At 54.7% G+C, this 12,822-nt stretch overlaps 1 protein-coding gene across 5 annotated transcripts in view; it reads left to right on the top strand.

Annotated features, from left to right (window-relative positions):
• The window catches only part of plekha5 (pleckstrin homology domain containing, family A member 5), a 60,783-nt gene that overhangs the window by 46,256 nt on the left and 1,705 nt on the right, over positions 1 to 12,822 (top strand). For 2 of the 5 annotated variants that reach the window (XM_049006882.1, XM_049006885.1), the window contains 17 exons: positions 225 to 681; positions 1,164 to 1,247; positions 2,715 to 2,834; positions 3,590 to 3,643; positions 6,861 to 6,920; positions 7,017 to 7,097; positions 7,451 to 7,600; positions 7,699 to 7,800; positions 8,518 to 8,629; positions 9,356 to 9,399; positions 9,720 to 9,962; positions 10,336 to 10,453; positions 10,632 to 10,747; positions 10,844 to 11,056; positions 11,281 to 11,439; positions 11,576 to 11,694; positions 12,051 to 12,196. In XM_049006882.1, the coding sequence (XP_048862839.1) occupies positions 225 to 681; positions 1,164 to 1,247; positions 2,715 to 2,834; positions 3,590 to 3,643; positions 6,861 to 6,920; positions 7,017 to 7,097; positions 7,451 to 7,600; positions 7,699 to 7,800; positions 8,518 to 8,629; positions 9,356 to 9,399; positions 9,720 to 9,962; positions 10,336 to 10,453; positions 10,632 to 10,747; positions 10,844 to 11,056; positions 11,281 to 11,439; positions 11,576 to 11,694; positions 12,051 to 12,196 (2,378 nt within the window). Of the gene's footprint in view, positions 1 to 224; positions 682 to 1,163; positions 1,248 to 2,714; positions 2,835 to 3,589; positions 3,644 to 4,884; positions 4,966 to 6,860; positions 6,921 to 7,016; positions 7,098 to 7,450; positions 7,601 to 7,698; positions 7,801 to 8,517; positions 8,630 to 9,355; positions 9,400 to 9,719; positions 9,963 to 10,335; positions 10,454 to 10,631; positions 10,748 to 10,843; positions 11,057 to 11,280; positions 11,440 to 11,575; positions 11,695 to 12,050; positions 12,197 to 12,822 lie in introns of all 5 variants that reach the window. The other 3 variants (XM_049006881.1, XM_049006883.1, XM_049006884.1) reach the window with 3 other exon arrangements.

Raw genomic sequence — 12,822 nt, 5'->3', positions numbered from 1 at the left:
ACAGGGGCGGGGCCACAGGGGGATTTCCCCCAGATGAAAGCTGATTGGCTCTTGGAGTGCCCACTCCCCATTCACTCATAGTTTCAAAACACATTTTTGGCTAATGATAATGTAGGCCCCTTTTATAGGAGTTGCGTGCCTCTTATGCCCCCACCTTAAAAAACCCTGGTACGTTCTGAACGTGGGAGATCTGACCCAGGGCCCCCCCGCCCCCTGTGTTTCAGCATCCTGTCGTACCAGACGCTCCCGAGGAACATGCCCAGCCACCGGACGCCGGTGGTGGCCCGCTACCCCGAGGGCTACCGCACGCTTCCCCGCAACGTGGCACGGCCGGACAGCATCTGTAGCGTGTCGCCGTCATTGTACGAGCGCCCCCCAGTGGCGGAGAAGCGGCGCTCGCTGCGCGACGACACCATGTGGCAACTGTACGAGTGGCAGCAGCGGCAGGCGTACAGCCGGCAGGCCCCGTACGGCACGCTGCCCTCCCCTCGCACCATGGTGAACCTGTCGGAGCACGCCGGCATCTCCATCCCACCGTCGCCTTCCCACGGCTCGCTGGCGCCCCATCGGTCCTACTCACCGCTGCGCTCCTACACTGTGGGCTCCCGCTCCGAGGTCACCTCCCCAGTCTTTAGGGGGGACATGTCTTTGGACCGCCGTCGCAGGCCACACTACAACAAGGTAACGGCGCCCCCCTGTGGCCAATCACGGCAGCATGCATAAGAGTGAGAAAAGCCTCACTCAGTACCGGTTGCTGAGTGTGAATATTTGAGGGCGTCTCCCGACTGACTGGACTGAAAACTCTGGATGAATAACCATCTGACATGTAACATCCTGGCTGTCTTGGTTTTAGTGTGGCTTACAGATCACATTAACGGGGAACAGTGGCATTCTCATTAAGCAGTCAGATTGGATTAGATGAGCTCATAAGCATCTCAGCCACAGTGCAGTGGGCGGGCCTTAGGTGTAATATGCCCTTATTTGGGAGGCCATACAGGACAGTATCGCATTAGACAAGGGCATGTTGTTGAATTTCCATCTGTGTCCAGCACTCTGTCCTAAAAATAAGTGTAACTGAATCTGATGATTAACACAGTGCGCTCTGACCCACGGGTGACCTTTTCACCGTGTAATTCTGATCGCGGACCTTGCTCTGCCCGCAGTGTGGTTACCCTCCTGACCGGAGGTCTGTGCCCGTCGGGATGCCCATGCAGACCATAAGTCCACAGTCCCTGCAAGGCAAGTCGGTGAGTGTCCCCCCCCCTTCACCAAAAATGATGATATTGCTCTGCGAGTTTACATGCCTGAGGGCAGGCTTTTGGTGTAAAGGACGGTGATTTACACCCTTTCCTCACCATTTTGATGATGATCATTTTATAATGATAGTAGTGAAGTACCTTTATCAGACGTTTGAAGTTAACTGCTATAAGATATCTTCTCAGCTGCCTGTCCAGGAAAGTTTGAATTCTTCATCTGAAACATCCAGAGCAGAGCTCCGATACGCACGTAAAACATAGAACATGAACAGTGACGTTTAAGTGAGGAATCGCAGCACCCCAGCGAGACACGCGCGAGGTCTGAGTGGTGTTGAGCACAGCGGGTTTTCCTGACTGATTTGAGGAGTGCTCCTGACTGCGACACGTCGGCAGTTTGTGGAGTGTCTGTTGGCTGTTCATCGCGCAGTTATTTTGTGCTCGTCTTAAGAAAGACGTCTGGACAAATGGACACTAGCCGCAGTAAAAATAACATTTGCTTTAATGAACTTTAAGGAACCTTTAAGGAACCTGCTCACTTACGGTTCCCCGTCTGATCCTCAGGTCACGCCTCCAACAGTGTTTTTTTTTTGAGGGGGGGTGGGGGGTGGCAGCTGGTTTTGGTTTTCATTTGCAGTGGTATGTTTCTGCCTTTGTCTCTGACATCTGATGCCTTCTGTGTCTTGCGATGCGTACAGTGTCCCATAATATTCATCCGTCTTCCGTACCGCCAATCCAGAGCAGGATCACTGTTACAGGAAGCAGGGGGTGGGAACCCCTTGGATTGGGGCACCAGTAGGGCATCCCATAATATGACTGCTGCACATGAGAAATCCACCATATAAAAATGTGTAATAAAACAAGCGCAGCTATTTAGCGCCTGCGTGTTATGTATTATGTATACGCAATAGGATTTAATACTCAGGTGCTGCAGATTAATGTTCTTTACGTTAACATCCTAAGTAATGGTTGAGAGCTTGAGTGATGGATAATTATATTGGATAATTAAGGTTTTTAATCCCTATAAGGTCTGAGCTCATTGGACTGTAGCGGTTGTTGGTGTTCGGCAGTCTGCGGTGAGTGTGATGGTCATGTGATCAGACGCGGCGGCCCATATCAGTGTCACAGCAGGGAGACGGTGGACCGACCAGTTTAGTGTGGTGGCGTTTTTCGCTGAAATGTAGGAAATCCGCGTCGATGGGCTGGAAGCTGGGGCCAGGAACCCGCAGGTGGGCAGGGCCCGTCGCAGCTCAGCCTGACTCCAGCAGCCGAGAGGAACCTGAACCTATCCCGGCCGGTCCAGTTGGCGTACAGAACACGTCTCAGATCGGATCGGAGTAGCACCGCCAGCTTTTCCTGAACCTGCCCAAAGTGTGCGCTCTCTCCGTCTCTCCGTACGGTGGGGGTGGCGGACCCTCCCTAACCGGCTGTCCTGTCTGGGACCCCCTCCCTGTACCACAGCCCGAGGAGCTGACCCTTCTGCTCATCAAACTGCGTCGGCAGCAGGCGGAGCTGAACAGCCTGCGGGAACACACACTGGCACAGCTGGTGCAGCTCGACCTCGACGGCGCCACCCCAAAGGTCCGCCTCTCCCCCCCCCCCCCCAAATGTGGTGGGGGGGACACCACGAAGGAGAGCTCCCTACACCTCTAGGCTTGTCGGGAATCCACTGCTTCTTCCCGTCACTGCTTTGCGTGCCTTTGTATATTTTGATAACTGCACTATTAACCCCTTAAATCTTATTCAAGCTGTGATCTCGGTCTGTTAAAGTAGAAAGCGGCCTGCAGATGGCCGGGTTTTGGGCCCACGGGGGTCACCGAGGGTACATGCTGTGTCGGACAGCAACCCGGTGACGCCCGGCGAGACACGGCTCGTGTGACGGGAGCCTCCCCTTCAGCTCACACTCGAATCCGAAATTCACGCCTGAAACTGAGCTGAAATGGCCAGGGGGAGTGCCAGGCTTTGGGGGTCAATAGTGGGGGCGCTTGGAGCAGCTTCTGTGTACCTGCATGTCCCTGCTTGAGTCCCTGTTTCCCACGATTCCTTTGGCGGCTTTGGGTTACGAGAGTGTGGCTTTGGCCGTGTTTATCAGCGCAAACAGACCGTCGTCGTTTGGGCAGCATGCCGCTCTCATCTGTTTTTGATGGCCGTCCTTTGTGAGCATCTCTCTGGAATGTTCCGGCTCGCCCATGTCTCCTGCACGTGGTTTGTGCTGCACGCTGGTGTGGCGTTTGCAGACCCCACCCCCGTGGGAGCCGTGCCCCCCCCCCCCCCCCTCTCCACGATCCTCTCTGACAGCTGTCTATTTTCCCCCCCCTCCCTGCTTCCGATGCTAGAACGAGATTCTATCCCATCACCTCCAAAGGAGCCTTGCGTATCTGGACAGCCAGGTGGGGAAATGGACCATTTTCCACCTTCCGTTTCATGTGAGATACGGGCTATGGCGTGAGCATGCGGCCAGCCCCACCCCCCCCGACACCCCCCCCCACCCCCCACCCCAGGCAGCAATTAACACCCTGTTGTGGCATATGGCATCAAAGTTTACTCTGAGTTGGAAATGTACTGACCTCCCTGGATTACAAACCACACAGTACTCTACAGTTAATATTAACTGGTCCTCCTGTTTGTTTTGTCCCCCCCCCAAAATAAATGAGCCCTTCTGGAAACACAATAGAGCAGAATGGTTCATGATTAGCGCTCATTCAGTTCCTGTTTCCCTCGATTGGAGCGTCTGCTTGAAATAAGCCACATTGTTCCAGACCCGCCTCTGCCGTCTTGATGTCACGGTCATGCCGTGGTCTGTAAAGCTGCCCGAGATGTGGGTCTGAGATAAGTGTGTCGTCAGCATTTTCCTTCTTTGATTGCGCGTGCACTTGCGAATGTAGCCCTCACAGGTAGCTAAATATGTGACTTACAAGTATGTTCTCAGATGTAGATTACGTCCCTGGTAAAGTGAGATGCATTTTCCTTTGCCCAGAAAGCCAAATGCTTGTGTCTTGCCAAGAAATGTCACATCCAAAATGGAAATAATGAAAAATCATCATGTTGACTGTATGACAGTCGCTCTGAAGCAGTATCAGATTCCCTGGTTGTCAGTGTAACTGACGGCTGGTCTTTCCTTGCGTGAAGATCGTGCTGAAAGTGCTCCATTTGTGTCACTGAAAGAGGGAGCAGTGGATGGACAGAGGGAGTAGAGAGGGAGTGAATGACAGGAAATGGTGAACAGAGAGAGGGACAGATGGGTAGAGGAAGAGAGGTGGACAGGAAGTAAAATTTGGGAAAGGTGCATGTGGAGAGAGAGCCAGGGAGAGAAAGACAGAAGGGTGAACTGGGACAGGGAGGGACCTGCAGAGAGACAGTGGCTGTCCGTTTGCCCAGGATTCCTTGAATGTAATGCACACCAGGAAAGCTTATCAGATGGAGTGGAGAGTGATGAAGAGACCCTGAGAGGGAGAGAGACCCTGAGAGAGAGAAACTGAGTAACACTGAGATGAGAGACATTGACAGATGGACAGATGGCCTGACAGACATGGACAGACAGAGACAGATGGGCAGACAGACATGGACAGACAGAGATCCTGTTTCCTCTGTAAACTGACACCTGCTCTGTGCTCCTTTCAATTTGAACTAGATGAAAGAAAATGAGCCTTTAATCACCATGATTCACACTATGATCGAGAACTCGGCGCCAAGACCACAACTGTACCAGCACGTAAGGTCTTGCCATGGAAGTACCCTCATGGTCGTCGTCCTCGTCGTCCTTGTTGTCTCCTCCCATCCGGGCCGAAGTCGGTGTGGTAGCTGTGTTGTCGCTGGCAGCTCCCCGCCCCCCCGACACTCCCCTCACTGTGTCCCGCTGCCCATCCCATCCATCGCTGCTTGTGGCGGTGCCCGACTTCGCTGCGCCGGACAGAGTAGCGCCGCGTCCTGGGTGTGCTTCTTAGCTGTGGCCGTTAGTGCCACCTGCTGACCAAAACAGCAATTACAGCTGAGGAAACGTTCAGTCCCTTAAAGGTGTCATGCAAATGTAGAATTCGTAACATAAGTGTCTCCGTTACTTTTAGAAGGACAATAACAGGTTGGGAATCAACTCTCTAGTGTTCAGTTAACCTGATAGTAAATGTCTAGTAAAGTTTGTGCTGGGTGTTTCGCACCAGAAGCAGGGGGAATAATCAAGCCCACTTTAGAAAGCACCAGAGCCCCATTGCTCCCACGTCTAGCCACCCAGAACAGCTGAGAGACGCAGGGGGTCCCGCGCAACGTCGCCACCTCCTGGCCACTTTTGTAACCTGGGTGTAAAAGTGTCGCTGCTGTCACGCTGAACGCAGCGTCCCGCGACGCCCCCCCCCCACCACATCGCCATCACCACGCCCTGCCCCGCCGCGGCGTGCTCTGGGACAGCGCCTGCATGCCACGTGTGGAGTATCGGCGGACCACGCTTAGCACACCGGCTGACATGGTGTGTGTGGTGTGTGTGTGTGAGCGAGCACGTGTGGGTTTAGGTATGCGTGTGTGTGCGAGAGCTTCTGTGAGAGCATGTGTGCACGCTTCTCAACATGTTTCATGTACTTTGAATGCTTTTAAAATGATTTTATTTTGAAAAGGCCGATTCAGAACCACTTGTATTATTTGGTGACTAGTGTATTGGGATAGCTTTTGACAATGGGGATCTACTGCGAGGTGGATCTGCTAAAAGAGAGATCGGCTGTGGGGAGGTATCTGTTACAAGAGGGACTGACTGTAATGTGGATCTGCTATAAGAGGGATCGACTGTGTGTGTGATGGGATTTATTATAAGAGGGACCAACTGTGAAGCGGATCTGCTATAAGATGGCGTGGCTGTAGGAGGGATCTACTATAAGAAGGATTTGCTGAGAGAGTGGGATCTCTAAGGTTGATCTGCTATAAGGGATCGGCTGTGACAGTCCGCTGTAGGAGGTGCTGAAGGAAATTTTAAACAGGCTCTGTTAACCAGGTGAGGTATTGCAGGTGATCCAAATCTTGCAGGCACCTTATGGCTTTGTACCTGGTAGTGGTGAGACGCCCTTTTATCTTAGTGACAGGAATTCCCGCAGCCATTCTGTGATGCTCACCGTCCTCTCTGCCGCTGACCCAAACTCTCTGTCGGCTTTGCCATTTGAAGGTCTGCTTCTGGTCCTTTGACAGGCAGCCTCTCAGCACTGTGCTGTGTCCTGACCTTGGGCAGCTGTCACTGACCTGTCGGATGTGTGGATGCAGGTTCCAGAGCTTTCCGCTGACATTGGAATAGGAGCTGGATGCCAGCTTTCGGGGCGAGTCGCCCTTTTTCTGTCTGTTTGCTCCTCTCCTGTCGGCCGTAACCCAAACACATCAGTAACCTTCATCAGCACTGCTGTGGTGGCTGACGGGGCAGAACGCTGCCCTCTTTCTGCCATCTTTTTAAGAACTTCTTTCTGTCTTCTCTGAAACGTCCGAAAACGGAGGATTCTGGGTAGGCTGGAGCTCGCGACCCTTTTCTTTGGAATGCTTGGCCTGTTTGTGGCGTCTGCTGCAGTGAAGGCCCCCTGTAGTTGGGGAGATGGCCCCCCGCTGTCTGTATGTCTCTGATTGTCCCTCTCGCCCTCGTAGACGCCCACTGAAGGCTACAGAGAGAACTCCTACAGCTACAGGTCGGAGGACGACATCAACGTAAGTACACATGGAGTGAACGCTGTGAATGAACACAGGAAGGCATCATTCTGAGCTGACAAGCAGCATGACCCCCTGACCTCTGACCTCTTTCAGGTTAAGCTGAGTCGACTGTGTGAGCAGGACAAGGTGGTGCGGATGCATGCGGATAAGCTACAGCAGCTGCGCCGAGAGAAGGTGGAGGTCTCCTGGGGTTACCAGAAAATATTAACGCCCCCCCCCCCCCCCCCGTGTGTGAACGAGTCCATACCTCCATAAATGTTCTGATGGTATTTGGACCACTATCGTTTCCGTAGTTATGCTGACGATGTGCCACAGATTATAGGTCGTCATCACCAATCGTTACAAGCAGGTAGGTTCTGGGCTGGGGCAGGATGGCAGGGGCTTCTCGCAGAGGAACATGCAGGATCTAACTCGGTGTGAAGTTCAGGTCCATGAGCTTCCTGCTAAGGTCGAGGTCCTCCAGGGGGTCAGAGGTCGCAGACGGGGTGGGTGTGGCCGCCGTGGCTAACTGTGGCACCTCCCCGCAGCACACACTGGAGACGGCGCTGCTGTCCGCCAGCCAGGAGATGGAGATGAACGGGGAGGATGCGGCGGCCATGATGGGCGTGGCACAGCAGCGGGAGGTTCTGCAGAGCGGGCTGCTGAGCACGTGCAGGGAGCTGAGCCGCGTCGGCGCGGTGAGAGGCCCGTTCGGGGTGGCGGGAAGGGGGGGGGTGGGTGTGTGACTGGCCTCCCTCCCACATGCGTGTGTGTGACCCTGCCTCTCATCCACTAGGAACTGGATCGTTCCTGGAAGTACTACGACAGGCTGGAGTCAGAGGTCACCCTAGCCAAGAGCAGCCTGCTGGAGCAGCTGGAAGCCGTGCGCACCCCTCAGGTATCCCCCTCGCCCCCAGAAGACAGCCGTCGCTGGGACACCCTTACTGGGGTGGGGGGCATGACGAGACATTGGCGTAATGGGCTGGAACATTAGACGCACACAGTCCCATTAAATAAAGCTGGACTGCATGAAAAAAAGATGGAGCAAGAGTGATATGGGTCTGTAGGGATGTTAAGCTGGGTTTTGTGGTGCCGGACGGGGGAGAAGGAATTTGGTCCATTATGGCCCTTATGAATAATGCGAGGGAGGGGGGATCATAATCGAGAGATGGATGGATGGATGGCCTATGGGGGAGGGAAGATCATAATGAGATCTTGCTGAGTGCGTCTCCACCCCCAGCCTGATGCGTCCTGCTCGAAACACGGCTCTCGCGACGAGGGCCTCGGGGCAGATCCCGGCCACGGGGCAGATCCCGGCCACGGGGCAGATCCCGGGCACGGGGCAGATCCCGGGCACGGGGCAGATCCCGGCCACGGGGCAGATCCCGGGCACGGGGCAGATCCCGGCCACGGGGCAGATCCCGGCCACGGGGCAGATCCCGGCCACCGAGACACTTAAGCGCGGAGCTCATCGGCGTAGCGGGGGGAGCGGCGGCTTCCTGGCTCCTGTGGGCTCGCGCTTCCTTTCAGGAGCTCAGTTTTGAACTTTGCTCTCCTATCTGTGTATGTCTGTCACCGTGATGACGACTGACTCTGTGTGCATGTGTGCGTACAGACCGAGCCTCCCAGCCAGCAGTACGTGCAGATCCAGAAGGAACTCTGGAGGGTACAAGACGTGATGGAAGCTCTGAACAAGAACAAACCCCAAAGAAGCATCGACAGCACAGGTGAGAGTGTGTGTGTGTGTGTGTGTGTGTGTGTGTGTGTGTGTGTGTGTGTCTCTCTCTCTCAGCGGGCAGCGGGCTTGCAGATTTAAACATCAAAGGTGTCCTCCTCAGCTGAGCTAGCAGTATCGGTTAGCATCAGCTACCAGCACTAGCAAATAGCAAAAATAATATCTTAATTACTGGCTCAATACTGATAGCTTGTCTAGCACTTAGCTAACGTTACCCATTAGCGCTCATCCGAGGAGGACGCCATTGTGTTTACATCTAGTCACATGGTCAGGGGCACAAGCGCCCCGGCACTAACTTCTGTGCAGTGATACGGATGGTGTGTGGAGTTTGGCAGAATAGAATAGTTCCTACGTTAAACTGCTCACTACAAGGTCTGTGGATTATCTTGAGTAACTGGGTCACGATTTCTGGTCAAGAGATGCTGCTGTTGAATTTTTCTAATGTAGTTTTTTGTGGCGCTTTAATCAGCACAGATTAATTAATTAATCAGACTTCCATTCAGTCCCATTATATCCGAGAGAAGACTCATATTTCTGTCACTCATATCTCCGAAACAAGGTAACTCTCTCCCCAACAGTCTAGACAGGGTAATCATAAGCACCAGCTTTTTTTATTTTGGGGTGCCCTGGCCCTTTAAGAGCTTTCGTCACCCCGTGTAAGTTCTGTGTGGCTGAGCAGGTCTCGAGTTTAACGTGCCCCCGTTTGTTACGTTCACAGATGCCCCGAACCCCAGGCCACTCTCCAGCGAACTCAAGGGCGAGGTAAGTGAAGTCCGACAGCTTGCATAGCCCACAGAAGGGTTTCACTTTGACAAACACACCATTAAACTTCCTCAACTAGGACAAAAAGATATGGACATATCTTCCTCTAGACCACTGTTTCCCAACCTGGTCCTCGGGGACCCACAGACGGTCCAGGTTTTTGCTCCCTCCGAGCTCCCAGTAGAAGCAAAAACGTGGACCGTCTGTGGGGCCCTGAGGACCGGGTTGGGATACACTGCTTTGGAACATTCCGTCCCCAACTGCCCCCCCCCCCTCACACTGCCCCCCCCTCTCACACTGCCCCCCCGGACCTCGTTAAGGCTTCCGCAGTTACGGGCCGATCGTCAGCCGACCCGTGGCGACCCGCAGAGCCCCCCCTCTCTGCGGTCCCCCAGGGAGACGAGCCGGTGCCGCCGCGGCCGCCCCTCCCCCTGTCCTATGACACTGGCGAGAGGCTGCCCCCCCTGCGCTCCCCCGGCAGCGTCCAGCTGCACGTCGGCCGGCACCCCTCGCTGCGCGCCGCCGACGAGCGCAAAGCAACCCAGAAGAACGGCGTGAACACCGTGAGCCGCTGACCTCTGACCTCTGACCCCACCATACCTCGCCATCAGTAGCTCTCATGGCTGCTTCCTGTCCCTGCCACTTTTTTTGGGATCAGTATTTTTAGTTTTGAATCACGTTTCCTATCATCCCATCCCACCCCCATCTCAACCCAACCCCCCCCCCCCGAACATTCTTCTGATTCGTTTGCAGACTGCGTAGCTTAGTTCTTGAAACTTGACCACCTTTTCATAACTCTCACCCTGATGGTTTTCATTGATTTATTTCTCCTCGTCTTGTAGCCCCACATCCAAGCAATTGGGGGGGGGGGGGTGATTTATTTGTTTCATGCCCGTGTGTGCCATCTGAACGACACTGTCCCCCTTCTCGGCACAGGGGCCTGATTACCGGCTGTACAAGAGCGAACCGGAGCTGACCACAGTGGCCGAGGTGGATGAGACTGGTGGTGAGGACAGATCAGAGCATGCAGAGAAGGAGCCATCCAACAGCAAAGGTGTGTGTGTGTGTGTGTGTGTGTGTGTGTGTGTGTGTGTGTGCGTGCGTGCGTGCGTGCGCTCACTCAACAGTTGCTCAGCAGGAAATCCTCCTTGAACACAATCCATCGCTCTTTTAAACAATTATTTAAAAGCCTAGCATTGTTGCCTGATTATATTTTGCCTTTTTTTGGCCAGGAATGCCCTTCCCTGTTGGTATCGTGCCCCCCAGGACGAAGTCCCCCATGCCAGAGTCTTCCACTATCGCATCCTATGTCACGCTGAGGAAGGCCAAGAAGCCCAGTCCCAGGACAGTAAGTCTGATTCCCGACTGCGGCTCGCCATGGCAACTGACCGGAGCGGGATGTCAGTCGGCGTGTGACTGACTGGCCCCCCTGCCCCAACCACAGGACAGGCCGCACAGCGCGGTGGAACATGGGTCTGTGAGCGAAAACGCTCGGCCACGCATGAGCCTGGAGGAGCAGCTGGAGAGGATCAAGAGGCACCAAAATGCCGCCCTGAAGGACAGAAAGAAGGACATCGGTGTCCTGGGCCAGGAGCCCTCGCCGTCACCCTCGCGATCATCGTCCTTCTCCAAGGAGAACCCCTTCCGCACCCTGCCGGTATACTGCCCCTCCTTTCACTCCTTACGCAGTGAAGCAGTGCATCTTATTTACATCAAATATGTTGCTCTGATGCACACAGCAGGTGGAATTTAAGGCTGCTGGCTCCAGTGCCGCCAGGGAACTTGCTGTTGTACCTTTGAGCGGGGTATTGAACCGGCCCCTCAGAAAAATAAGGTGTGTGATTGTATAATGACAAAACCAACCCCCCCCCCCACCCCCAGGCACGGCGGAGGGAGGAGGCGCTGTCCTGCGACATCCAACTGCTGGAGGCCTCGCTCCGTGAGCAGGACCTGGAAAAGGAGACGGAGACTCCGGCGCAGGAGATAGCCCGGCTGAAGGGCGACTCCCAGCAGCCAGACACGGCAGCACCGGACCACGAGGTGGGGGGCAGCAAAACATACATGCGAATCCCGCATACACGCTTAAATACTGGTGTCGTGGCACTTCTGCAGCTATGGAACTGGGCCTCTCTCTCTCTCTCTCTCTCTCAACCCCGTATCCCTGGGGGGGGCGCAGTCGGTGACATCAGACGGCAGCTGCGTGGAGCCAGACCCCGAGCCCACACTAAGCCAAGCGGAGGAAGCGGGCAAGCAGAAGAAAGTGGACCGGATCAAAGCCCTCATGGCCAGGAACAGGTGAGGTGCCCCCTGCTGGCCGGGCAGGTAGTGTTGCTCGAGCCGGTCTTCCATTTACCATCATGGCTGACACAGGTATTTTGTTACTGTGCAGTGACTTAACTATTAATCTTTATGAAATGCAACCTGGAGGGGGGTGGGGGGGTTCCCTGAATGGGGGGCCTTGCAGCCAAACTGCCAATGTCTGTCCAAGACTGAGGAGCCCAGGAATACAAAGTGAATCCATGTATGGGGAACATGTTAGTCACGCGAAGAAGTCGCACTCACCGTCGACGCCACCTGCTGGCACCCTGAGAGACTGGCGTGTGACCCCCCCCCCCCCGCCCGCCCCCGCCCCCGGACATCCCCTCTGCCAGCATGCAGAACATGATTCTGATGCCGGCATTCCTGAAGCATGAGGATGAGGCCGAGAGTGAGATCGCCGTGCAGGAGCAGGAGAAGATCATCGACATCACTTATGAGCTGGCCGCCGAGGCCTCCAAGCTCAGCAAGCTGACGCCGGGTGAGTGGGCGGGACTGTGGGGGGGAGGGGTTTGCGGCAGCCCTGGGCCAAACCATCTGCTGGTTCCATGGGGGAGCTGTTTGCAATAGGGGTGGACTTGTAAAGGATTTTTCATTCTTGTGCTGTCACTCAATGCTCTGCTAATGATTCATTCATTTTTATTTCCAAACAGTTTGCTTTGCAAAGCAAGGCCATATGCTGAAAAAGTTCTGATGAATCATTAAAAAAAAATGAACTAGTTTATTTTAATCCTAGTTAATTCCATCTCCGCTCTGAAATGAGTCTGCTCCTCATCCCGCGAGCAGCCAGATCCCGGAGGTGTAGACATTTCTCCTCGTGGTTGATGTGTGTGCGAGGTAGACGCAGCCAGGTGAACGGACGGTCAGCCAGAAACTGCAGACGCCGCTGCGGAGGGCAGCCAAGCACAGCTGCTCCTGGGGGGCCTTTTGATCAGGGTGTGAGAAGGATCTGGCAAGATCTCACTGGCTTCTTCCTCCTCCTCCACCTCCGTATAGATGCGGACTGGGGTGGTGGGGGGGACTGCGACAGATACACCCCCCCACCCCAGTGTGTCCCTGTGGTTTAGTCCAGTCGCCCCCATCCTGCTGTTGGTCTGACCTGTTTTA

Source organism: Brienomyrus brachyistius, chromosome 3, assembly GCF_023856365.1.
Source record: "Brienomyrus brachyistius isolate T26 chromosome 3, BBRACH_0.4, whole genome shotgun sequence".
In the NCBI taxonomy this organism is placed as follows: domain Eukaryota; kingdom Metazoa; phylum Chordata; class Actinopteri; order Osteoglossiformes; family Mormyridae; genus Brienomyrus; species Brienomyrus brachyistius.
This window is presented reverse-complemented; position numbering and strand designations above follow the sequence as displayed.